This window comes from Sciurus vulgaris, assembly GCF_902686455.1.
Source record: "Sciurus vulgaris genome assembly, chromosome: 3".
Lineage (NCBI taxonomy): Eukaryota > Metazoa > Chordata > Mammalia > Rodentia > Sciuridae > Sciurus > Sciurus vulgaris.
The window spans coordinates 185315792-185335533 of NC_136463.1; the positions used below are offsets into that span (position 1 = coordinate 185315792).

Sequence of the window (19742 nt, forward strand, 5' to 3'; positions counted from 1 at the left end):
GCATGCTGCACAGGGAGTGGCCAACAGCTGGCGTGCGGGGCGCGCGGGCCTCTGCTTATGGTCTGGTCAGTGGCGCACACTGGGGTGAAGAGAGGGGTCTCATCGGAGCGGGCTCACGTGCGCACAGCAGGCTTGCTCAGGCTCGCTCCAGTCCCCCCCCCCCACCCTTTTGCTCTGCACTGATGGTCTCCCTTCTACATTCCGATGACTCCCACTTTATTTTCAAGGGGTGTTCTTTTTTTTGTAATTTTTTTGGTACCGGGGATTGAACTCAGGGGCACTTGGCCACTAAGCCACATCCCCAGCCCTATTTTGTATTTTATTTAGAGACAGGGACTCATGGAGTTGCTGAGTGCCTCACTTTTGCTGAGGCTGGCTTTGAAATTGAGATCCTCCTGCCTTAGCCTCCAGAGCCACTGGGACTACAGGCGGCTCAAGGGGTTCTTGAGAAACTCAAGAGCAAGCAGATCAGGACACACGTGTCCCCTTCTGGTGGAGCTACTGTGACTGGCAAGGGTTAGTAAAAGCTGGTCTCACCTAATCGTCTGCATTGCTCCACTCCCAGCCCCGCCAACTTCCCAGCGTCACCCCACTGCCATCGCCCCCCTACCACCACCGCCACTGGACTGCATCGTCTCCACAACCACCGCTCCAACCTCCCCAGCATCACCCCCCGCTGCCGCTGTCACGTCTACCACCTGGGCCAGGGTGGCCGCCATGGGCTCCCTCGGCGGCACGTGGCCTGCCCATCGCCACCGTTCCCAACACTGACACACTGCCTCCATCTCCATACCCATTCCCCAGCCACTCCTCCACGGTGCTGCCCACCTGCCATGTCAGTGACACCTGCAGTCTTACTCTGTTTTCCACTGTCCTTAAATCTGGTGGCCCTGTGACTTCCTGACCCCCAAGTGTGGTAATGGTCATGGTGTGACTTCTGAGGCAGGGTCACAAGAATCCTTCCACTACTGCCTGGAGCGCTTGCAACGTGTGCTCCTGAGCTGCTCCTTCCCAGAGCCGAGCTTGGCTCCCGGATGACCAGCGCCCACTCCAGGCACACGAGGGAACTGCCTCAGACGTCCAGCCTGGTCCAGTCTTCAGATAACCAGAGCCCTCGCTGACATCTGCTCCAGTGGGAACCTGAGGGGGAAGCCCCAGGAGCCCCTTCCACCCCTGGTCCAGGTTTGCTGCTTTAGGCCCGAGGGTAGGTGGTTATGGGGCAGAAAGGACCGCTAGCCACTGCCCCCACCCTCTTGCCACTGACCCACCCGTCGTCCCTCCCTCCTGTGTCTCCACCATTGCCACCAAGGCCTAGGGCCTCCTGGGGGCTGACATGGGCCGGTGTTCTGCCAGCAGTCTACACAAGGGCCAAGAGGTGAGCCTGAGACACGGGCAGTGCGCCGCTGCACGCAGGAGCACAGAGGCTCTGGCGGCCAGCTGCCCTGCGGAGCTCAACAGCTACTCGGGTCAGAGCCAGGATTCTGAGCAGGGCCCCGGGACCTGGTCTGGCTCTTTCCACTTCCGTCGCGCTGCCTCTGGGGCTCCATGGGGCTCACAGTCCCCAGGCGGCCTCCCTGCAAGCCGACCGGACCGCCCACCGGGACGGCGTGGGGAAGGGGCTTGGGATACTTGCCGTATCTGGAGGCGTAGTCCGGTCTGGGAACCAGAATGATTTTTTGGTAGGCTCTGCAGAAAGACTGAATTTCGGCATCGAAGGGACGCTGTGTGGTCCCCACGATCAGGATCCTGTCATCTGGCTTCAGGAGCTTCAGGAGTTTGGGAAGCTGCTTTTTCAGGCGTTTAGGTTCATTCTGGGAGTGAGAGAGGGGAGGAAAAGTACCCCACCTGTAGAAAAAATAACTAAAACTGCAAAGGACATCCTCCTAGAAACAGGAAGCGCGGGGCTTGGCCTGTCAAGGTGATTTCGAGGCTCTGGCCAGCGCGACTCCTGAGACTGTCCCTGGACCCACCCGGGAAGGCACTTCCTGGTCTGGGTGAGTTGTGATTGTTGGCAGTTCCTTCCTCTCTCTGGCATTCAGGGTTGGAAGGTGGGAGGGCAGGAAGGACGCAGCGACTGAATGCGAGCACCTTGGGACTCGTGGTCTGCCCGCGTCCGCGCCCTGTGAGCTGTTCCGAGGGTGGATTCAAGGTTCCCTCACTGATGGGGACACAGGTTCTGAGAGCTGTCTGCCTGCAACAGTGTGCTCCTGTCTCATCCAGGGTCTCCCGGCCCTGATCAACGCAGGAGGAGCGCGGCTTGGGTTCGGGTGCTCGCTCTGCACCCCAGAGCGGGGCTGCTCTGGCCAGGTTGCCACGGGCAACGCCCATGTGAAGCTGACTGGCACAGAGTGAGATCCCCGGCTCCCGTCTGGCCGGTGGCTAACGACACTCTGCACCTTTTCATGCGCACGTTGTCATCCGAATGTCTTTTCTGGAGAAATGTGCACCTAGATCCTCGGCCCACTTGACAAATTGGGTCAGCTGCCTTCCTGTGAAGGAGCTGTAAGGGTCCTCCCATCCTGGAGGCAAGCCCTCTCACACCTGGTGTGCGGCCTTCTCTGTGAGTCGTCTGTCACTGTCTTACTCTGTTTGCTCTAGTTCTGGACTCAGAGTTCTATGGATCTGCTGCCTGTCTCGGGGCCCTTCACGGGTCCTCTGCAGTAGAGAGACAGGAAGGGAAGAGATGCAGAAATAGGGATTCAGGCAGGAGGTCGGCAAAGAGGCTGGACCAATGGTCTCTCGCATACAGATGGTGCTCAATCAGTGTTGATTGAGCAACTGATTCTTCCCCAGCCCTTTGTCTTTGTGACCCCTAATAACGCACGCTTCCTGGGCAAACCCCCAGCCCCCACTCCTCCCCTCCTGCCCTGCGGTACCCGCCAATGCAAACACAGGCTTCGCCTCTAACTCTGGGTCAGGGCTAGGTGGGCGCATCCCCGATCGGCTGTCAGTCTGCACTGGCTCCGCCTCCACGGCAGGGGTCCTAGCTCCAGTGTTGGGCCCACTGGCTTTTGACCTCCCCCATGGCACCCTCTGCAGCAGAGCCATTTCAGATCCGATGAGACACAGTTTAGAATTTCTTCTGGGCTTGTGTTTTTGGTGTCACATCCAGGAAGCCATTGCCTAATCCGAGGTCACAAAGGTGCATGCCTACGTCATCTTCTAAGAGTCTTCAATCTTAGCTCTTACTTGAAGCAGTGGGACACGCAGTGAGCTGAGTTTTGTAGACGGCCGGGGCGGGAGTACGACGTCACTCTTCGGGGGGTGGCCGTTCACTTATGCAGTAGCCTTTGTTGAAAGACCATTCCCGCACTGAGCGGTCTCAGCACCTCTGCAAAAATCAGTCAGCTACAAGGGTGAGCCCCGCTTCCTGACGCACTTCCATTCCACCCATCCACACACCTCTCCCGTGCCCGAACCAAAGCGTTCGGGGGTCCCCAAGTTGCGGTGAGCTGAGGAAAGAAGTCGGGGGCTGGCCCTCCTCGGACGGCTTTCCTTCTGGAGCTTGTTTTGGCCCGGTCCTTTGAATCTCCATATACATTTTAGTATCAGTTTCTCAGTTTCTGAAAATAAACCAGCCAGAATCTTTGTGGGACGACATCAATCTGCAGATGACTGACCTCTTAACAACCCACCAATGTGAACGTCTTTCCACTTATTTACGCCTTCTTTAAAACTTCTCAGCAACGTGTTTTCAGAGAAGTCTCGTGCTTCTTTTGTGTTGAGGACTTCCTGAGCATCATTTCTCGGAGTGGGGAGGGCAGCGGCGGGTGGTGGTGGGCTGGGACGCGATCTGGTGGCGATGGCGGCCGGTCCTGAAAGCAGCTTGCTGTGGAGCACACCTGGAGGGACTGACGGGGACGCACGTTGAGCTGCCAGAGGTGAGTGGATGACGGACTGGTCAGGGCCCGAGGCTGGGGACAGGCTCTATGGGGGCAGAGACACCTGCCTGGTCTGAGCCCATCCCCAGCAGCCTGGTTGCCATGACGATGGCACTGCGCTCTCTGCCTTCTCTGAGGCAGATGATGCTACTTGCTTGTCTTGAAATGGCAGGGCCACCTGAAATTAATTAGCCGAGCTGGATGACAAATGTTGATCCTGGGCCATGTCCAGCGCAACGCCCTGGACATGGCATGGGAATAGGAGGCGTGCTCAGTCAGCAGCCCCCACCTGCACTCAGCCGCTGCTGTTCCAGCTCAGAGCTGTCCATTCTGCAGGAGACCCACATGCTCATCGATCATACTGGAACTGACCGTCCCCACGATCGCCTGGCAACCTCCACCCTGCCGTCTGCCGTGGGGCTGGCCAGCCTCACAACTGTATTATGTGGGCAGTTTCACAGTGGCGGCCAAGCATCTGCACAGCAAGTCCAATCTGCTTTCCTGCCTCTAGCGCCACAAAACCACCATGGCAGCTGCCTGGAGGAGAGGTGGCGTTCCCCCAGGGGACGGGGAGGGGCATGTGCAGGCGTGTGCCGGTGCAGTGGTGGTCACCCAGGGCTGGGCTTGGACGCTTCTGAAATTCCAGAGGTGTCAGAGCTTCTCTGCGGCAGGGGGACCATGTGGGGGAACAGGGAGGGGGCAGGAGGATGGAGGGGTCCAGGGCCGTGCACCTCTGGTTCCAAGACAGGAGGCCCCCACGCAGCCCTCAGGAGGGGAGGAGAGTGGGCCTGAGGTTGGCGAGGTGCTGGGGGACAGGCTGGGGGTAGCTGATTGCTCTCAGAGTCTTCCAGCCTGTGGGTGGCGTCCAGGTGGAGGGCAGGCGTGGTCGCTGCATGCAGATAGCACTGCTTCTGAATCCGACGCAGCCCATAACTAGCTGGGTGACCTCTTCTGCTAAACAGAGGATGATGTGCTCGTTCTCCCAGGGATCTGGGGGTTGCACTGATGTGCACTGTGCCTGGGGAAGAAGAGATGCTCAGTCAACGTCCCTCCTGCCACCAGGCTCCTCCACTTCCTGCCTGAAGCAGTCCTGGACATTGGGGCCTCCCATCCCTGCAAGCCAGGGCTGGCCTTCTGGTGGCAGGTCCTGTGCTCAGAGCTGCCCTGGCTGGCTGGGCCTTCTCCTCTGCTTGCTGGCTTGGCCCTAGGAGGGGCCTTGGCTCTGAGGCAGAGACCTTGGAGGGCAGGTTCAGTCACCGCAGATGAGGCTGTTCTTCAAGAGGCTTCCTGGAATCTCTCGGATCAGCAGTAGCCAGCGGGGCCAGGTGGTCCTTGCTCTGTCTTGGGGGGGTGGCCAGTGGGACTCGGCAGCCCCAGTTTTCTTGGCAGATGGACATGCTTCTCTGGGCCTCAGTTGGGAATGAGGGTAGTCTACAGCACAGTGGTGGGGGCAGGTGGACAGAGGGATGCTGGCTCCCCAGGTGGCAGTGAGGAGCTGGTTAGGATGCACTGGGTTCCTCTTGCCTGCTGGCCTGGCTTTTGGTTCTTACCTTCAGAATATGTGGCCAAGGCTCTGGCTGTCCAGGACCCTGGTGGCTGAGTTGCTGGGGTAAGACTCAGTCTCCAAGGTGGAGAGGCCACCCCTGGGGTGTGGGGCTGACTGAGACCCACGTCCTGAGGGGAGCTGGGCCCACGTCCCCTTTTGCTGGGGGCAGGGCTGTGTGGGCCGCTGTGGGGAGCACTTGCCTCTGCAGCCGTCTAACCTGGGCTGGCCCAGGCAGGACGCTCTCTGCTCGAATCCCCCAGGTGGTTCTGGGACTTGCCCCAGGGCAGGATTCCTGGTCCTTGAGGTGGCCAGTTCTGCTGACAGTCTCTGCATCCTCCAGTGCAAGTGAGCAGAGGAAGGCACTGGGCCTCTCCAAGGCCCTGACCTCCCACAGGAGCGAGCCCAGCCGGCTGTGCAGAGCTGGCCAGCGGGGAGCTGGAGACAGGGTCTGTCTGCATCAATCCCATCCGCTCCCTCCCCCAGCACCTCTGCCCCTTTGTGCTGATTCTCTGAAGTGTTGGGTCCACTGACCCACGTCTTTCTCCCCACCAGCCCTCCCCGGTGCTCCTTGGCTGTCTCGCTAACGAATGCTTCATATTCCTCTGACTCTCCATGGGCCCAGGCTGCAGGTGAGCCCATGGCTATAATTACCCACGGCAACCAAGAGCTCCAGGGGGTCGTGGGAGAGGATCTGAGAGAGGCTTCATGAAGTACCTCAGGGACTGTTCTGGATGGAACCCTTTAATTTGATAGTTAATGAAGCGGAGGCTCAGAGAGGTTAAGTTATTTGCTGAAGGACACACAGAGAGCTAAGATGAGCAGGCCTGGGGGCCCACATCTTTCAAGTTCCACCCAGGCTGAAGTTTTGTGGGGTAGTGAGTAGTCCTGTCCCTTCCTATTAGTGAGCCAAACTCCCGGTGACTTCAGGGGCGTGCACCTTGGAGGAAGCACGGCCTGGCACTGCTCTTTAGATTTGTGATCTGGTTCACAGTCATCTCTGCCATCAACTTTTCCCATGTGTGGACCTTCCCTTCTTCCTCAGTCAGCAATGTGGCCAGCAGAGGGCGCCGACTGCCAGGTTCCCAGATCAGATAATGAATGAGCCCTCCTAAGAGTTTCTGAAACGACAGGGCAATCAGGGCTCATTTGGAGAAGAAAAGATTGAGCTTTCATTCTTTATCCAAATCATCCCTACCTGCTAAAAATGATGTATAATACATAAGGATCCAAAGTGATTAAAATCCTCATGAATTTAATCAGAAATTCACAGTTAACCACTATTTGCTTTGGTGCAAATTGATGTGGAATAACAATCATGTGTTTCTGCAAATTTTTTTTAACTTGTGGGAAATTTGCTGGTGATTTGCGGGGGGAAGCACGGGGGAGGGGGCCATTGAAAGGAGAGAAAAGAAGGAAGGAAGCAATCGAATCGGGGCTCCCTGGAGGCCCGCAGTGCAGGGAGCTTGATGTTGACGGCCTTTGTTCACGACTTTCAGGCCTTTTGTTATTTATTATTATGAACAATAGGAAATCCTAATAATAACTCCTGTGTGTGCCGTTGGCTGCGACTGAGCGGAGCTCTCCAAATTGTTTCTGTCCTCTGAATCCCGTGCTTGAGTCGGAAGTCCCCTTCCGCTCCTTCCACATTTTCTTCTAAATCGAGCCTCATAAGATCAGAGCCCTGGATCCTCTCAGAGGCAGAAAGGACCTAGGCAGAGACAGACCACTGCAGGAGATTTGAAAGCCCACATTCCCTTTTTCCCTGGATGAGGCAAGATTTTCTGGAAAAGTAGAGGTGGACCACTTGCAAGGGGCCCCGGGAGGAAGAGAAGGGCAGAGCAGGGAACGTGAGGGGCTCTCACCCGCTTCTCAGTGTTGGGAACTTTCCTGTAGAAGGTTTTCTCTGTGTCTTGGATCCAAACCACGGAGGGCTGGAGCTGCCTGGCCACCTGCAGAGGAGAGAGAAAAGCCCTTTGAGCAAGGCTTCCCAGCGGCAGGCTTGAGGGCTCCCCGGGGGTCACAGGGCCAGGGTGCCCTGGGCGCCACTCCATTGCACGCACGGTCACTTGCCGTGCTGCTCAGACGGGGTCCACACTGTGGCGGGTGCAGGCCTCCCCGGCACCCGGTGCTGCCCGGATGGATCCGCACTGCCCAGGGCCCTGACCCTCCACTCGGCTGGGTCTGTGATAAATCAGTAACTTCCTGCTGAAACGAACAGGGACAGGCATGAGTTCTGAGGACAGCCACTGGCCGTTCCCGTTTGTATTCAAGCCCGCCCCCAGGAGAAAACCCGCGTCAGTGCCAGGGCCACGCCATGCCCTCTGCTGCCTGCATCCAGCTGCGCCTCTGTGATCCAGGCTCTCCCTGGACAGCAGCTCACGGAGGCAGAGTCCCCAGGCTAACCGCAGTCCAGAGGCCATGGGGTGGTGACGCAGGGAGTGCTGGCGGGGGACGACTGACCAGCTGTGTGCTGGGTATTGGGCACACCGGCTATCCGAGCCCCTGACACGCCTCCTCCCTGGGACTTCAAGGGCAGGTGTCGCCATCACCCTGCTCAGATGGGGACCCTGCAGCTCGAGGACCAAAGCTCGGGCTGCGAAGTGGTGGAGGCAGGACTCAGAGCCAGGCTGGCACCTGAAGCAGAGGCCTGTCCACAGCAATCTCACCCGCACCTCGAGAACATGGGCAGCCCCGGGGACACATGGGCGGCTGGCCCAAAGCCAGGCTCTCCTCCTCCTTTCCACCCCTGCACCTGCTGATTTGGGTGCCTTGCATTTGTGGGTGCTTTTCTTGGCCTGGCCATCGAGAGTTTATTTTTGGCACCAGAGTCTGCACAGATGTCACCTCTCCTGGGCATGTGATGCTAGAGAAGAGGCGACATGAATTCAGTGAGACTGCTGTGGTGACCGGCCGGAACCACCCATGTGCCAGCCCCCCTGGGCACGCTGTGGCTCTTCTCTCCACACTGCAAGTGTGTCGTTGCCGGCACTCCCCGACACTGCCCTCCGACCGGGTGCTGCTCGGCATGGCTGCCTAGCTGGAGATGTGCGGCAGCAGGGTGGGCTCTCAGCTCGCTGCCCCACCAGGCCACCTCGCCTCGGCTCGTCCTTCAGTAAGAGGGATAAAGTGCCCGTGTGGGATGAAGGAACCCCTCCTCCACCCCACTCCCTCGTCTGTGATCTCTTATTTAATAAAATTAGCTCTCCGATGTGTCAAAGCAACTTATTAAGTGATTCTCCAGCTTAAACATTCTGTGATTCTCGAAGGAAGGCTGTGCATGAAATACAGACTAAGAGGCACTTCCGTGACTCGGAGCTGGAAACCCTAAGTCCCGGGCATCATCCAGGCCTGAGGGCAACAGGGGGGACGGCAGAGCTCTGCGGCCTTGGGAGGAGGGCTCCCTCTGAGCTGTCCCTGAGGCCACGTCCAGGCGATGAGCCCTCTGCAGGAGTGGCAGGGACTCAGGCACAGGATGTGGGTGCTGCCCGAGCAGCGTCACCTGAGCAGAGAAGCCATGCGAAAGGACACCCAGTCAGAGGGCCACAGTGCCAGGCGGTACTGGCGGCCATCTGTGGTCGGTACTTGGAGAAAAGCCAGGGCTGTGTGTGGGGGCAGTGGCGGGCTGGGTCCTGGGGGAGGTGGCCTAGGTGGCGCTCATTAGGGTCATGGGGGTCCTCTGGAACACAACATCCTGTCCCAGCCCTGGACATCAGTGGTGTCTAAGTTCCCCAGTGGGTGCTGAGGTACCACCGCGGCCCAGTCCGTGGCCCAGTCCAGACTCCCACTCTGCTCAAATACAGGCGGTTGGCTCTGAAGGCCCTGGTTTCTCCGTGCCCCTCTCACGTGCCCTCAAGGGCTGGCCTTGTCCGCTGCCAGGCTTCCCTCTGGCTTTGATGTGCTGACCATGCCACATTGTCACCTCAAGCTCCAAGCTTCACGTCCCTCCATAGTGCTTTCGTCTGGAAGCTCCTGACTCAACCCAGACCAACGCAGAACTGCCTTCTCTCCATCCCAAAGAGCTGACAGTTCCCCATGTGACCCTGGCCAAGCCACAGAGGTGGACCTAAGCCCGCCTTGGTTCCAGGGTTGGCCCAGCTTCCTCCCAACACAAGCTGCCCGGCAGTCAGCTGGCTGTCAAAGCTCCGAGGGCCGCTGCTCACTGAAGGCCTCCTACCTCGCCCCAGAGTGAACAGGACAATCAGATGCTCCCCGGGAAAGGGTTTATTCAACCTTCTCATTATAACAACAAAGGCAAGATCTTACCTTGTCCTTCTTAAACATCTTAGTACTAAGGGAGACCACCGGAAAACCGTTTTCCATGAACAATGGCCCCTTGGCTTAGGCGGCGCTGTGTACTGGGCACAGCAGTGGGCCCTCCTGTCCCGTGTCCATGTGGAAGCGGAGGATGGTCTCTCCTCCACACCCGCGCCCTGCTCGCTCAGACTGGCTCTTCTTAATGGCTTCACAGCTGTGAGTGCCCTCACTTCACTGTTGCTTTTCTCTTTCTGCTTTCAACAGCGCGGCTGCAGGTGAACCTGAACCACAAGAGGCGTGCGCTTGGCTCTTGCGGTCCCAGTGGGACGCCTTCCCCGGGCCGCTTTCCCACAGTGGGGCACGCAGGGACATCCGAGTGTGTGGTTTTCGAGGGCTCAGTTGCCACCACGGATCGGCTTGGAAGGCAGCCCCAGGGGCGTTCCTTGAAGCTGCTAATCCAGTCAATGTTCATGTGGCGTGTTTCACACCCAGGACACTGCTTCTGACCTCACCGGCCACCTGCCACATGCTGGGCCCAGCTGTCCACGGCGTCTCCCCTAATCCACTTGGGGTCACCGAGGCAGAGCAACGTGAAGGTGGAGTAACAGCCAGGTCCGCACTGGGGGCCGAGGGAGACCTGGTCTGCCTGAGCCCAAGCCCACACTGCTAAGCAGCATCACACTGTGGCGTTGCCATGGAGACAAGATGCTGCTCCCAGAGCATCTGGTCCCTTGACCTGTGTCCTCTGTCATCTTTCACCCCAGCAGGAAGACCACGAAGACCTTCGCCGTCCCGTCCTTGAGAATGTGTCTCTGGTTTTCCTGTCCCCACCCCCGTCCCCGGGGCAGCTGAATGGCGAGTGCATAGGATTCCTGCTGACCGTGCGCAGTTCTGGAGAAGCACAGAAGACTGGGTAGTTGAGGGAGGATCTGTGGACAGAGGCTGCTGACCTTGGAGAATGGAGACTCATGGGTAAGTTGGATATTGTCTAGTGGCTTAAACAGGACTGCTCGGGGGAAGAAAGACTGGCCTCACCACATAAGCCTGGACTGTGGAGTGAAGACCACTCCACATGGGCAGGTGCCAGGTGCTGGGCAAGGGATGAGTGACGGAGGCCCCTGGCTCAAGGCTCATGGCTGCCTGGGAAAACAAGGGTGGAGACGGAGGCCGGGGTGAGGGCACAGGACCGAGACTGCAGCCCAGGTGCCAGCAGACAGACCTCCAAGGCCACCAGGTCCAGTTGGAGGCCGGAAGTGCCTGCTGGGTTTGGCAGGAGCCAGGGCACCTGATGGGGCTCTGGGCTGCTTCTGGAAGAGGAGGCGTGGCCACTGCCGTCTGCTGAATCCGAGACGCGATGGAGAGCCTGGGGAAGACCTTCCTCAGGAATCCCATCCTGTCACAGCAAAGCCCTCCAGGGAGTGTGTGGGGAAGCCAAGGGGGGCCTGGGGCTGAGACCTGGTGCCATGTGTGAACCGTGGGCCTTGAGGGGCGGGTTTGAAGGCGAGGAGGTGACCTGCCAGGCTTCTGAAGGGAGCAGGTGAGAGCCAGACAGGGTGACAGGGAGGCAGGGAGCAGACACCAGGGGTGCTCAGAATCAGCTAGACTCCTGGAGGAGGAGGAGGTAGCGAGCAAAGGAACCAGTTGAGGGAGGAACGAGGAGGTGAGCTTGGGCAGCTGTGGGCCCAGGGTGGCTGGGCAGGTCCAGGAGAGGAGCTGGAAGGCAGTGGAGCCCGGGAGGCAGCAGGCGGAAGGCTCTAGCAGTGGACTGCAAGGGGTCCTGGCAGCCCCCCGGACGCCTCTGACCTAGGAGGAGGGTCTAGGCCAGGACAACAGGCAGAGGAGAGGCAGCAGAGGAGAGGCAGCCGAGGACAGAGTGCAGGGCGGAGGTGCGGTGACAGTGGGCAGTGCCAGCCAGGGCCGTGGGACTGAGATCGTCATGGTGGCCCTGGCGGAGTGGAGGGTACAGAAGCCACATGGCAGGGTGCTGAGGTGCGCATGGGATGGGACTGAGGAGCCGGGGCTGTCCTTCCAGAGAGCAGGCGGACAGCCATCCCAGGGGCCGCGGCCGAGAGGCCTTCCCAGGGAGCCAGGCATGTTCTGCTCCGGCCTCGGCGCAGGCGGGTGTGGCCATGGTGTGACGGGAGGAAGGTGGGAAAGGAAGACCTCGGAGGGAGGGACAGCCGCAGGTCCTCCTGGCACAGCGGCCTGGGAGGAGGGACGCAGGACCCACGGCCAGATGTGTTGGGCAGATGTCTTTTCTTACTGAGAGGCAAAGGCAGCGCTGGCCGGGCCCTCACCCGCCATCGACAGTGCCTTCCTGGTGTCCTGTACTCTTCAAACGCTGCCAATTTGTTAATGAAAAATGGTATCCTTTGCTCTCCTGATTTTCATTTAGCTATGGAAAGTCTTTATCTAAATTACCCATGGATAGTTTGAGGTCATGGACAATTAAATGTAATTAATTCATAATTGAACTTTTCACAAGTTGGGAAAGTTCACTTCAATTGCCAGCAGAGGGCTCTTCAGCCCCATCAAATGCCATCGCGGGCGTTCGGTTCTGCGTCAATGATGGAGTACGTCCTGGGGTTCTCGAGCAGAGGCCAGTGGAGCAGATGGGTGGGTCCCGGAGCTCGAGCGCTTCCCTCTGTGGTTTGCTGGAGTCTCCCGGGCTCCCTCTGACCCTTCTCTGCTTTGACACTCTCTGGGACTGAAGTGTTGGGGACACAGAGGCCTCATCGGCCACTCTGAGGCCTGGACCCCCACTGCCACCGGATTTCAGTGGTACCCATCGTGGGGTGTTAAGGGGGCATGTGCGCATGTGGGGACAGGAATGCATGGAAACCCTGGTTTCAGCTCAATTTTAACATGAATCTAAAACCATTCTAAAAAATAAAGTCTGTGAAAAAACAGACAAAACAAACAAACAAAACAGTGAAAGGTTTGGACACCTACCTGCACCTCCCTCAGTCTGAAACCACCTCCACCACACTGTGGAAGGTGGCTTTGACCTTCTCCCAGCAGGCCACTGAGCTGTCTGTCATAGTCCCCCTCCATTGTCACACTCGAGCATCACCAAACTGCCTTCTCCTCCCGCTCTCGCCCTTGAAGGGCTCTGCTCTGGGGCTGGCGCTGGCCTTGGCATTCTCCTTGCTGAACTTGACCTTGCACAGACCGGTTGCACACACCCACACCACCTGGCTGGGCAGTGCCTCAGCCCTGTTCTCCTGACCCCTGGTCTCATGGTCAGAGGGCCAGGTCAGTGCCCAGGAAGAGGAGGAGAGCCAAGGACCACCGTGGAGGAGAGCACTTCAGTCCCAAAACCCAGAGTGCGTCCCCTGCCTGGCCTCCCTTGACGCTGCTGAGGCCTGAGAGTCAGGCCAGTCTTAGAGAAGAGGGAACACGCAGGAAGCGGGTTAGGCAAGAAGTGGCATCCTGGTGGGCACTCTCGGGCACTCAACAGCTCAATGTTCCCAGGTGACACTTTGGCTCAGGAAGCCCATGAGGGGCAGGGCAGGAGAGTCTACCCTTCCCAGGGAACAGCTGGGACCAGTATGGCGGGGTGGAGTCAGACCTGGGCTTGCGGGCAGATGCCAGTCCTCTGGTTCTTTTGTATTTTGGGTCAAATCTGGTACTCTTGAGTATCGATCTTCTTATCTGTAAAATGGGGACATTGGTCCCTCCCTCATTACGCATTTAGCACAGTTAGAAGGAAAAGCCTGCCTGACAGTCCTTAGCAAATGTCTCCCTCCTGTTAGAGGCCAACGGAGCCCCTTCTGCTCCTGTCCCCCTGGAAACGGGAGGAGGCCGGGCCGGGCGAGTCCTGGGTAATGGCCCTGACTGGCGAGCTTCTTTGTCCAGGAGATACTTTTAAATATTCATCCTATACCAAACACTTCTCAGTTGGCCATTAAGAGACATTCACTGAATATTCTTCTAACGTTCCAAGACCATATCTTCTTCTCTGTGTGGCGCGTGAGCCGGGGTGTGTGCGATGAGCGGTTCATGTGAGTTTCTCGCAGGGCACATTCCCCCGCGTGCAGCCTGAGGCTCCGTGGGAGAGACAAGTCCTCCGAGGACGGCATCGCAAAGGGCTTTGACTTCGCAGCTGTGAGACAAATAAACCAGCCACTTCCCCGTGTGCTCAGGCGGCTGTGGGTGAGGCAGAGCCACCAGCAGATGTGTGGCCATGACGTCCCCTCCAGTGACGTCCCCTCCAGTGGCCCCTTCACTCTCCGGGCTTCACTTCCGTAGCAGGAATTCTTCACAAGAAGAGGCGGGGAGAAATCAGGTCCTGCTGTCCCTTCGCCTCGGCAAGTCCCACAGACCCTCGTCGGGCTATGCTCTGGTCTGGTCTGTGTCCTGGGTTCACACCTCAGTGACGGGTGGGCTTCCTGCCCTGGACTTACCAACACAAGCAGAATATCCCACTTTCCTTTGGTTAATTAAAGTGCGACCTCTTGGAAAGGCAGACAGCTGCTCTGTCAGTCACGCGGGGGCATGGCGGCCTCACGGAGCACATTTTTAACTGGATGACTCCCACTCCCGGGACCTGGGTGCCTTTCATTAATCAGCTATACACACAATGAGGTGGAGTCCAGTGAGATGTGCGTCCGACGCTCTGACACACAGCCCAGGCAGATAAGTGTGTTGCTCCACGTTTTAATAATTTTACATCCGACATTTCGTGGTCCACATGATGTCAGTTTGTGATCATTCTAATAAGTGCAAAGACAGCTTATCTGATATTGAGACAAAGCCTCTCAGCAGCGGGAACAAATGGCCTCCTGGAGTGAGCACGTGCTGATCACGTCATTGGCTGGGCCCGCTGCACACCGGGAGCAGGAGGCTATGCCTGCAGCCCTTCTTCTGGCAGAGGCTGTGACAGCAGTTGTGAAACCCGAGGCTTTGGAGTTGGACCCCGAGGGGTCATACAGCCACACTGCCACCCAGGAGCTACTAAAATGCTTTGTGCCTCAGTTTGCTTATCAGTTAAATGGAACGGCCTGAGCGCCTACCTGCCGGGCTGTTGTGAGAGCTGATGAGTTAAGAGGAAATGATGCGCAGATGCTTGGAAACCGCTCATGCCTTTATGATCGTGCTTCTGACAAGGCCAAACGTCAGCACCACTTGACGTTTGGAACAAACAGGCTGGGGGCTCATTCGGGCAATGGATGGGTTTCTGTTACTTGTCCTTGAAGACCCTGGTGCTTAGCTTGGTGGTTAAGCACACAGAGGGCACAGGTCGGGCTGCCTGGCTTCAGTGGCCAGCTCACCTTCGGTCAGCAGCTGACCTGCAAAGCATGCACACGGAGTGGGAGAGAGCAGGAAGCTCAGTGAAAAACAGCAGCTGGAAAACTGAAATTGCTGAGCCAATGCCACAGCTCTTGCCCAGTCAGGAGCTCGGCGCAGGACTTCTTCCATTGCAGCCGAAGAAAGACCATGTCCCGGGCTGGGGGCTTACCTAGGACGGAGGGTAAACTCAAACAGACCCGCGCTAAGAAAACAGAGAACAAAGCCTCTGCAAGTTCAAGTTCATCAGCCAGTCAGCTAATTGCCTGCCAGAACCACGCTCAGCATGCCAGGGAACTTCTACAACATATCATCCACAATGTCTAGCATACGGTAGAAAGTTATTAATCACACAAAGAAACTGAAAAATGTGACCCACGGTCAAGGAGAACGCAATCAAGCAGAAGCAGACTCTGCACGGTGCTATGTGGGAATGAGCGGGTGAGATCTGCAAGGTAGACTGTGACGTGCAGGGACTTAGAGGAAAAGATGGTCACAGGGAATGAACAGATGGGGACATGCAGCTTAGAAACGAAAATCAACCACGATCAGCAAAGACAAATTCCAGAATTAGAAACAAAGGTATCGAAAATAAAAATAAAAATAAAAATAAATCACGCCACGGGTTTAACAGCAGATTGGAGATGACAGATGAAAGGGTAGGTAACTCAAACACAGCAACGAATTACCTGAGCGGGAACAGGACTTAGGGAGCGATATCAAGCAGCTGAAAATATATCTAACGGAGTTTTAGGAGAGGAGCGAGAAGACGGGTGAAAGATTATTTGAGGAGCTCATGGTGCCGATCCCCCCAATTCGTTTGTAAGTGATGTAGCTACAGATTCATTGTGGACAGTGTCAAGAGCAGGGACGCCAGGCACAGTCCGTCCAACAGGCAGCGACAGGGATAAGGGAGAGTCTTCCAGCCACCCCGAGAGGAGCAGCGCCCCGGGAGGTGTGCGCCCGCTGGGCCTCCACACCCTGCAGGGCCGGGCGGCTGCACGCAGCGTCTTCAAGGTGCTGAGAGAAGAACGTGTGCGCAGGAGCTCCACGTCCAGCCAAAGTGTCCTTGAGAGAGAGGCAGCGTGAAGGGAAGGAAGCGAACGCTAGGACAACCAGTGCCCTGGAAGAAATGCCGAAGGAGCACCCTGGCGCGGGGCGAGGTCAGGCGGGCGTGGATCGCAAGGAACCCGCCGCGGGTTCTTCCCTCGCAGACGTGGTGCTTCTTCTTGAGTTTTAAAGACAAATGGCTGCTTAATGCAAAAACAGCAACACTGGACTGCAGCTTTCCTTTAGATGAAGGCTACCAACTGGCAAGGGTGACGGTGGATTGTGCTGCCACTGTGCATATGGACGGGCACGCTGACTCCGTGTGGGGAGCCCGGTGGGTGCCATGTAGAGCAACCCCTGCGACACGCAGCCAACTGCATCGCTGACGAGACCACGAGGGACTGACACGAACTGCCAGGAAAATACTGAATCAACCCGAAGGAAGGAAGGAAGGAAGGAAGGAGAAGCAGAAAGAGAGAGAGAAGGGCAAAGGAGAATGGAGAGTGAAATGGAGACACAGCAGAATGGACAATGACATCGACATAAGTGGAGCAAATGCACCAACTGGTCGACACACATAGACTGGCCGGTGCCGGGGTGCACGCCTATAATCCCAGCGGCTTGGGAGGCTGAAGCAGGAGGAGCGCGAGTTCAAAGCCAGCCTCAGCAAAAGCGAGGCCCTAAGCAACTCAGTGAGACTGTCTCTAAATAAAATGCAAAACAGGGCTGGGGATTCGGCTCAGTGGTTGAGTGCCCTTGAGTTCAATCCCTGGTTTCCGCCCCCACCAAAAAAAAAAAAGAAAAAGAAAAAGAAAAAAAAAGCAAGTTTGCACTATCCACAAAGCTGCTCTTTAAAGACACGAATATGGTAAAAACAAAAGATCGTGAAATATACGGTAAAAGTAAGCACGAGAAGCTGAGGTGGCTACATGCATTTGAATATTAACATACAGGCAGATTTCAAGACAAGGGTCATTTCCAGGGACACTTCACAATGACAACCAAGCCACCAGGAGACAGAGATGAAGGGGATGCATCTCATGGTGGCGTTTCTGCCTAGGAGAGGCCATGGCTGACAGAACTGAAGGGAGAGGACCAAGTCCATGCAGGCGAAGGCTCTGGCACTGCAGTCCAGCCATCGCTGCTATTTGGAGGACGGTGGCTAAGGGATGAAATCCCAGTCCTGTCACCCACTCAGTTTTGGTGGGCTGTATCAGCAGGATGCCGGGAAGGAGCCAGTGCTGTGGGTTTATCACGTCCACGCACGTCTGATCCATCACCACTCCCGCGCGGAGCCCTAGCGAGCATGCCCTGCGAGACCCCTGCGTTCTTACCTTCCTGCCCAGCTCACATCCTGGGTGACTCTGGGAGCACAGCTGGTGCTCAGGAGGCACAGCAGCTCAGCAGCTCATGCCCCGGGGCGAGAACACCCCAGTGCAGGTATCTGATGCCAACTGTTCCAGGAGGCAGGCTGAGGAGAGGCTGCTGGTTTAATTTTCACTGGGCTGTGCCAGCATTTCAGGGGGAGGCAGGTCTGGATGGCCCAGTAGAGTGTTTACACAGAAAACGAGGCTGCTCCTAATTGCAGGATGCTCAGCCAGGTGCGAAAACCAATTAACCGACAGGAGGAGGCAATGGGGAGGTTCAGGAGAGATGTGCTTACTGGCCTAAAAAAGTTATCTGCAGGACTTGAAAATGTGATCTGCAAGAGGGAGGAGAACCCGGGCCAGAGAAATGTCACTCGTACCTTAAGGACGATGTGCAGCATCATCTGCAGGCCGCTTTTGCCAGGGTACTTCCCGGTGATGTTGGCCGAGGACAGGTTGAAGAGGTTGGCTCCCGTCTCCGTGCAGATGGCGTGGACCAGCATTTTCTTCCCTACCCCAGACGGCCCGGCCAACAGCAGGGATTTCACCAGGGGAGCCTTCTCGTGCACGGCGGCAGACCCTGGAACAGGCGGGGCAGAGGCTCTACAGTCCTGCCTTTTCAGTCAGCTTTGGTGCTGCTGTGACTAAAAGGACCTGACCAGAAAGCTGGAGAGGAGGAAAAGGCTCTTTGGGGGCTCATGCTTCCAGAGGTATCCATCCATAGAAGCCCACTCCATTCCTTGGGGCTCGAGGTGAGCTGAACATCATGGTGGGAGTGTGGCGGAGGGAACCAGCTCCCAGGAAGCAGAGATTCTGCTCTCCAGATACGAATGTACACCCCACAGCCACGCCCCAGTGCCCTAGTGGCTCCTCCAGCCACGCCCCAGGTCCCACCTCCTCAGCCTCGTCCCAGGGCCACCTCCTCCAGCCACGCCCCAGGGCCCACCTCCTCCAGCCACGCCCCAGGGCCACCTCCTCCAGCCACGCCCCAGGGCCCACCTCCTCCAGCCACGCCCCAGGGCCACCTCCTCCAGCCACGTCCCAGGGCCACCTCCTCCAGCCACGCCCCAGGGCCCACCTCCTCCAGCCACGCCCCAGGGCCACCTCCTCCAGCCACGTCCCAGGGCCACCTCCTCCAGCCACGCCCCAGGGCCCACCTCCTCCAGCCACGCCCCAGGGCCCACCTCCTCAGCCACGCCCCAGGGCCCACCTCCTCCAGCCACGCCCCAGGGCCCACCTCCTCAGCCACGTCCCAGGGCCACCTCCTCCAGCCACGCCCCAGGGCCCACCTCCTCAGCCACGTCCCAGGGCCACCTCCTCCAGCCACGCCCCAGGGCCACCTCCTCCAGCCACGCCCCAAGGCCCACCTCCTCCAGCCACGCCCCAGGGCCCACCTCCTCCAGCCACGCCCCAGGGCCCACCTCCTCCAGCCACGCCCCAGGGCCCACCTCCTCCAGCCACGCCCCAGGGCCCACCTCAGCCACGCCCCAGGGCCCACCTCCTCAGCCACGCCCCAGTGTCCAACTCCTCAGCCACGCCCCACCTGCCTTGGTCACCCCCTCAAGTTAATCCCATCGCGACTAAGTCCCTGGTTGGGTTAAGGCTCTCACAACCCAATCGCTTCCTCTCTGAACCCTCCGCCTTGTCTCACACGTGAGCTTTTGGGGGACACTTCACATTCAAACCAAAACACCAGTGGCCCTTCACTGAGGGGTCTTGGGGCTCCCAAGCCACGTGGCCCTGTCTCCGACCGTGATGAGGGTGGCAGTGCTGATCTATGTCAGGGCTTGGTTGGAGCCCCAGGGTCATGGTCGCTCAGTGCCTCCCTCTCCCCCTCTCTCCCACACCTTCCCTCAGTTCCAGTGTAAACTGCACTCCTGTGGTAGCTTTCCTTGTTTATTTTTATTTATTTACATCTTTAGGGGTTCCCCACTTTCCAGCAGCAGCACAAATCCTTGCAGGCTTGGGGGAGACACAGGCCACAAGTGGGCCAAGCAGGGCTTCCCTGGAGCCCTCCTTCCTAGCACTTGGTGACGCTTAGAAGACACAAGGAACGAGGAGGAGCTAGACCCAGGCAGCAAACAGCCTCCGTCAGCTCCTTCTCCCGCCCTGGCCAGCATCCTGCCGGGCAGCAGAATCAGACGGACACTGGGTGATAATGTGATGTGAATTTCTGTCGCTATTCCAAGGTTCTGGCCTGTGTCTTCAACCTCACTGTCCATCTCCTTGGGCGGGGGAGTTGCTACTGCATAGAATGCAAGCAGCATCAGGCACCAGGCACAGCAAGAAAGGAGTTGGGTCCTTGACAGCCTTCCATGCCCAGGTATTGAATGGACAGGGAATGGAGGCAGCTCT

General features: G+C 57.9%; 1 protein-coding gene across 6 annotated transcripts in view; it reads right to left on the reverse strand.

Annotated features, from left to right (window-relative positions):
* The window catches only part of LOC306656725 (dynein regulatory complex protein 11-like), a 68935-nt gene that overhangs the window by 10367 nt on the left and 38826 nt on the right, over positions 1 to 19742 (reverse strand). For 4 of the 6 annotated variants that reach the window (XM_079132284.1, XM_079132281.1, XM_079132282.1 and 1 more), the window contains 3 exons: positions 17768 to 17967; positions 7290 to 7376; positions 1634 to 1811 (listed from right to left, as the gene is read on the reverse strand). In XM_079132284.1, coding sequence (XP_078988410.1) covers positions 1634 to 1811; positions 7290 to 7376; positions 17768 to 17967 — 465 coding nt within the window. Of the gene's footprint in view, positions 1 to 1633; positions 1812 to 4578; positions 4900 to 5386; positions 6546 to 7289; positions 7377 to 17767; positions 17968 to 19742 lie in introns of those variants that run through there. The other 2 variants (XM_079132285.1, XM_079132286.1) reach the window with 2 other exon arrangements.